This window comes from Corylus avellana, chromosome ca8 (assembly GCF_901000735.1).
Source record: "Corylus avellana chromosome ca8, CavTom2PMs-1.0".
NCBI lineage: Eukaryota > Viridiplantae > Streptophyta > Magnoliopsida > Fagales > Betulaceae > Corylus > Corylus avellana.
The window spans coordinates 4,855,020-4,860,631 of NC_081548.1; the positions used below are offsets into that span (position 1 = coordinate 4,855,020).

General features: G+C 36.8%; 2 protein-coding genes across 2 annotated transcripts in view; one reads left to right on the top strand and one right to left on the bottom strand.

Moving 5' to 3' along the window:
* Positions 1-240: 240 nt before the first annotated feature.
* LOC132190734 (uncharacterized) lies at positions 241-3,043 on the bottom strand. The gene is made up of 4 exons (XM_059605787.1): positions 2,706-3,043; positions 2,343-2,467; positions 1,889-2,219; positions 241-826 (listed from the first exon to the last, which is right to left on the bottom strand). Exons 1-4 carry the CDS (start codon positions 3,041-3,043, stop codon positions 244-246), a joined length of 1,377 nt encoding a protein of 458 aa, XP_059461770.1. The 3' UTR covers positions 241-243.
* Positions 3,044-3,666: 623 nt separating this feature from the next.
* Positions 3,667-5,612, top strand: part of LOC132190735 (protein FAR1-RELATED SEQUENCE 5-like) — a 14,142-nt gene continuing 12,196 nt past the window's right edge. Inside the window, exons 1-2 of the mRNA XM_059605788.1 lie at positions 3,667-3,905; positions 4,007-5,596. Coding sequence (XP_059461771.1) covers positions 3,667-3,905; positions 4,007-5,596 — 1,829 coding nt within the window. The remainder of the gene's footprint in view (positions 3,906-4,006; positions 5,597-5,612) is intronic.

The following is a 5,612-nucleotide window of genomic DNA, read 5'->3' on the forward strand; positions in this document are numbered from 1 at the left end:
AAATATATAGGAATTATGTTTAAACTACACCTTACAAAGGTTAATTTTTTTGTTGAGAATATTATATTACACAAAAACTTTCAACTGATCGAGCAATATTTTATCGGAACTATGCTTGATCATATTTACTCCATATTTCAATACGATTGAGGATCAAAAAATATTTAATCTATAAAATGTTAAAAGTTATATATTTTTGTAATTTAAAATATTTAACATTAAAATCTATAAAGTCCGTGCTGTTTATAAACAAAATGGGATTGTCAAATTAGTGATCTTCGGGCTGCTATCATGCTCGGCACTGTCAGCAATTTCCCTCAAACTAGTCCAAGATTTTTTTCTTCGTTTATTTGACGTGCTTGCAGCTTTTTCCACATCTGTTGGGGTAGAATTCCTTTCAGTTCCAGCTGGTTTCTTGGATATTGATCGGTTTCTCTTTCCCCTCTTCGCATCCAGCAAATTAGTGCCACTTCTCACCAATGGAGTTGCAGGACTATCTGTTGCAGGAATCTCCCCAGCAAAAGCTGGTGAAGCTATCTCATCTGTTTTACTGATATCATCTTTGCTTCTGGAGCTCTTCTCCAAGCTAGCACATTTCTGAAGCTTCGGTTTTGCAGTTTCTGATTTTGAAGATGTTTTGGCCTTTGAGGGACATATCTCTTTCGGGGTCCCTCTCTTCAGATTCCAATGTGAACAGAAGTGGCATTTGTATACCATATTGTTCTGGGTGAAATTATTAGTTTTCTTCCTTTTACGCCTTGCCTTTGCCCTATTCTTTTCAATTCGGACAGTACAGTTGAAGCCGGGCTGAAGAATTGTTTCACATCTGTAAGAGATTAAACTCTTTAAGTCTAACAAGCTACATAAATGAAACCAACAAATAATTCAAACAAATGTTGATAATAAACATCTGTTGTTAGTGCAATCTGAAAGTGGTAATAAGAATCCTTTTACCAAGTAAAATGTGTGGCCCTTGCTTTGATCTAAATAGGAAATTGGTATGAAATTATCATAAAGACAATAAGGCAGGAATTGTAATTCAAAATCTTAAAGTTATTAAGGATATTTAGCAAGTAGCATGACAACTGACACATATAATAACAACTGTTCCAATAACTCTGTTTAATGCAGCATGTTTGATAATCAATTTGAGACAATATTTTACTGATATTTCATCATCCTGCAGCTCACATGGTATTATGATCGGATTCAAGTCTTTAATGCATGAAAAAGCAAACTGATTAATGCCACATTGAATACCTGAGAAAGGAAAATCAATAGAGTCCTCTAGTCAAATCATATGTGCTAACAAAACCATGAAGTGTGGTAACACACCAAGCATTCTAATAATTCTGCTGTAATCAGCAGGTAAAAGGAGCAAAAAGCAAGCCTACATGAATCCACATTTGCTTCCGTATTTGATTCCCACACCAGCAAGATATGTCAAGCTTCTCATAGTATTCCTCCGTCCTATCTTCCAAAAGATTATAAATATAACACCAACTTGAACCAACTAAACATGTCCCTTCCCCTATATAAATTCCCTTTACAATTCAACCTCTCTAGGCATTTTAAACACAGGATAACTACGCTGACTTCTCTTTTTAGGAGTGATTCACAATTCAAACAAGCAACAAAGTCGAAAACACTGTCAACATAACATTCCATCTGTTTTCTTAGCCGTTGCACTACTTTACCATAAACACAAATACTGAAACAGTAAACAATTCAACAAGATTTTTTTCTTCAGGCGAATCTGGAATGCAAGAAATATATATAAAACTGTACAAAACCTAACCATCAAACAACCTCCAAAACTAGGGCAGACAGCTAGAAGCAATTACCAATCAAGAAAAATAATCACATCAAATTCGATATACAGACAGACCTTTCGCATGAAAACAGAGAAGGGTCGGGCGGTACCCCCATGGCCTCTGTTACAGTAGCCAAACGGTGCCCAAAAGTGGCACCCAAAGAAAGAATAGCAGCCTCCCCACTCGCCCAAGCTGCTAGCTTCTGCAAGTGCTCAACTTTTAGCATGGACTTGGAATTGTTGGAGCCGCCTTTGGTTTGTTTTCTCCCGATGGATTCTTCTCTCAGCGAGATTGGTTTCTGAAACCCAGGTATTGGTGCTTTCTTAATCCCTCCTTGCTTTCTCATTGTTTTGTTTTGTTTTGTATTCTCAGGAATTTCGTTTTCAGCACTCTTCAAAACAGAAGCTACAATCCAAGGGAAAAATGGCTCAGCAATTGTAGAAAAAGCTAAAAAAATTAAATAACATTAAAAAATAAAAATAAAAAACAATATATAAAGCAATACAGCACACCTAGTTCAAATGTTACCTGGAAATTCATTATCCCATTCAGACCACCAACTAGTACATGTTTCATTGTTCGAAGACCCATGGGAGACCCTGACCAATGCATCAGCAGGAGGCAATTTGTCTGAAGTAAGTGCTTTTCTTAAGCTACAAAAAAAGTAAATTGGTGACGTGTCAATGGCCTAAAAAAAAGAAAAAAAGAAAAAAAGAAGATGTCACTAATGAGATGGTGACGTGTCATTAGTGACGTGAGTGGCTGGTCAAAAATCCACAGGTCTAAAATTGGAATGAGATATGCTTCACCTCATTAAAATGGCCATCTTTCAACCATAAATGTCTACGTGGCATCAATTTTTTAATTTTTCTTTTTCCCTTCCTATAGCACCTTCTCTCTCCACTGTCAGCCAAGACTTTTTGTTTTCTCCTTTTTCTCCTCTTCCCTCCATTTCTCCCTCTCGCCATTTTCTCCCTCTCTCTCTGTTTCTCCCTCCCTCTCCCTCTTTGAGCTCTCACCGGTGTTGGTTGACTGGGTTCAGAAGCCAAAACTTTTTGTTTCTTCCTTTTCTCCTCTTCCCTCCATTTCTCCCTCTCGCCATTTTCTCCCTCTCTCAGACGCTCTTTCTCTCTGTTTCTCCCTCTTTGAGCTCTCACCGGTGTTGGTTGACTGGGTTCGGAAGCGGCGGTGGTTTGGGTCCAGCAGAAGTTTTGCTCAGAAGACGCCATCGGCTTGGATCCAGTAACGGCGTTGGTTTGGGTCCGACAGAGGTTTGGATTTGGTATGATTTTTATTTTATTATTTTTATTTTTTTACTGTAAAATGATTCGATGAACATTCCTATATGATTGTTTGCTTCAATATGATGTTGCTATAATTTTATGCTTGTGCTTAGCTTAGTGGTGAAAAATGGGATTTACTGCAATGTGATTTTGTCTTCTTTTTTTTTTTTTTTTTTTTGTGTGTTTCTTCTGTGCATATATGAGATTATCTTTACAATTTTTTGCTGAAAAATGGGATTATCTTTGCAAGTTCAAGTTGAACTCAATGATGCATGAACATATGGGTTGGATAACGAATTGAATTTAAAAAAGAAAAAGATTATGAATAATTGAGGTGATTACTTTGCTTAGTGATTAAGTAGATGCTTACGATTTTGGTTCAACTCAAGCACTTGAATGGACAGATTCTTGGAATTTACATGAATGGATTTCATTTATAAGATATGTAGGGTTAAAAGTGTGGAATGATGTTAGGCATGATTACTCCATTTGGACATTTTCTTCTTGTCAAATAATTATACTAATTATACATTTGTAGGATTAATTGGGATTGCCTTATCTTCTCTTAAATGGACATTTCAAGTTCACGCTTGGACAATGAGGGTGAAGTTGAATCTTTGTGTACACGTATTCCAAATGATGACACGGATAAAGAAGACATGTTGGTGCTTTATTCGGAGGAAGAGTTTGATGATAACGAAGACAATGTTGAATTACCTGAGATGATTGATAGGAATGATGAAGTTGAAGAACCACAAAAGTCCATGACCTTTAGTTCACATGAAGAAGTAATCTCATATTATAAAAAGTATGCTAAGCAAGTTGGCTTTGGTGTGTTAAAAAGTCACCAGATGGTCACCCAAATTACATGATCCTTACATGCCTTCGTGATGGCTCAAAGTGGTGCAGCAAAAGTACTGCTTCCAAAGCAACACCAACAACTAATAGAACTGGGTGTAAGGCTAGGATTTGTGCAAATTTATGGGATGATGGGACGTGGTATTTGAGTAAAGTAGTGATTGAGCATAACCATCATTTAAGCCCAAAAAAAGCAAGATTTTTAAGGTGTTTTAAGACCATTAATGATGCTGCAAAAAGAAGGCTTGATCTTAATGATACATCTGGAATATGTTTAAATAAGAATTTTAACTCATTGGTTGTTGAAATGGGGGGGTTTGAGAATGTTCCATTTGGGGAGAAAGATTGTCGAAATTTTATTACCAAGGCAAGAGAGTTTCGGCTTGGCAAAGGAGGTGGTCAAGCACTTTGTGATTATTTTAGAAGAATGCAAGACATGAATGATGACTTCTATTATGTGATGGACATGGATGATGATGCTAGGTTGCGAAATGTGTTTTGGGCTGATGCACGAAGTAGGGCAGCGTATGAATTCTTTGGGGATGTCATTACATTTGACACGACCTACTTGACAAATAGGTATGACATGCCATTTGTTCCTTTCGTAGGAGTGAATCATCATGGCCAGTCAATACTTTTTGGAGCAGGACTACTATCAAACGAGGATACAGACACATTTATTTGGTTGTTTGAGTCATGGTTGAAGTGCATGAAGTACCGAGCTCCAAGTGCAATTTTAACGGATCAGGCTAGGGCAATGAAAAATGCAATTGCGAGAGTTTTTCCAAGAACTCGACATAGATATTGTCTATGGCACATTATGAGAAAATTTCCTGAAAAGTTTGGTGCACATGATCATTGCGAAGACATTAAGAGTGCCTTAAATACTTGTGTGTATGATTCTTTCACCGTTGATGAATTTGAGGAAAATTGGAAAAAATTAATTGAGAGTTATCAGCTTCATAATAACTCGTGGTTGAATGGATTATATAGTGAACGGACTTTTTGGGCGCCAATATATATGAAAGATACATTTTGGGCGGGAATGACTACAACGCAGCGGAGTGAAAGCATGAATGCCTTTTTTGATGATTACGTGCATTCACAAACCACACTAAAGGAATTTGTTGATCAGTTTGATAATGCTTTGAGAAAAATGGTTGAGAATGAGGCGCGTTCTGATTTCAATTGTTTTAATCGCACAATTCCATGTGCAACCAATCTGTCTTTAGAGAAGCAATTTCAAGATGTTTACACAAACGCAAAGTTCAAAGAAGTTCACGAACAGTTTGCGACAGGTGTGCATTGTAACAATTCTCTTCTTAAAAGTGAAGGTGCAATTTCTACCTATCAAGTGGTTGAAACTTGTCAATCTCATGAAAACCACATGACCGACAAAACATTTATTGTTTTCTTTAATGAAGACGAATTTGAAGTGAAGTGCACTTGTGCAAAGTTCGAATTCAGAGGCATCATATGCAAGCATTCTATTTCGGTTCTAGTGACAAAGAAAGTTACAATGTTGCCACCAAGATATATTCTTGATAGATGGAGGAAGGATATAAAGCGAAAATATACTTTGATTAAGAGTAGTAATGATGTGTTTGTGAGTAGCTCTGGTGCCCAAAGATATGACAAAATGTTCGTGAAATTTGAA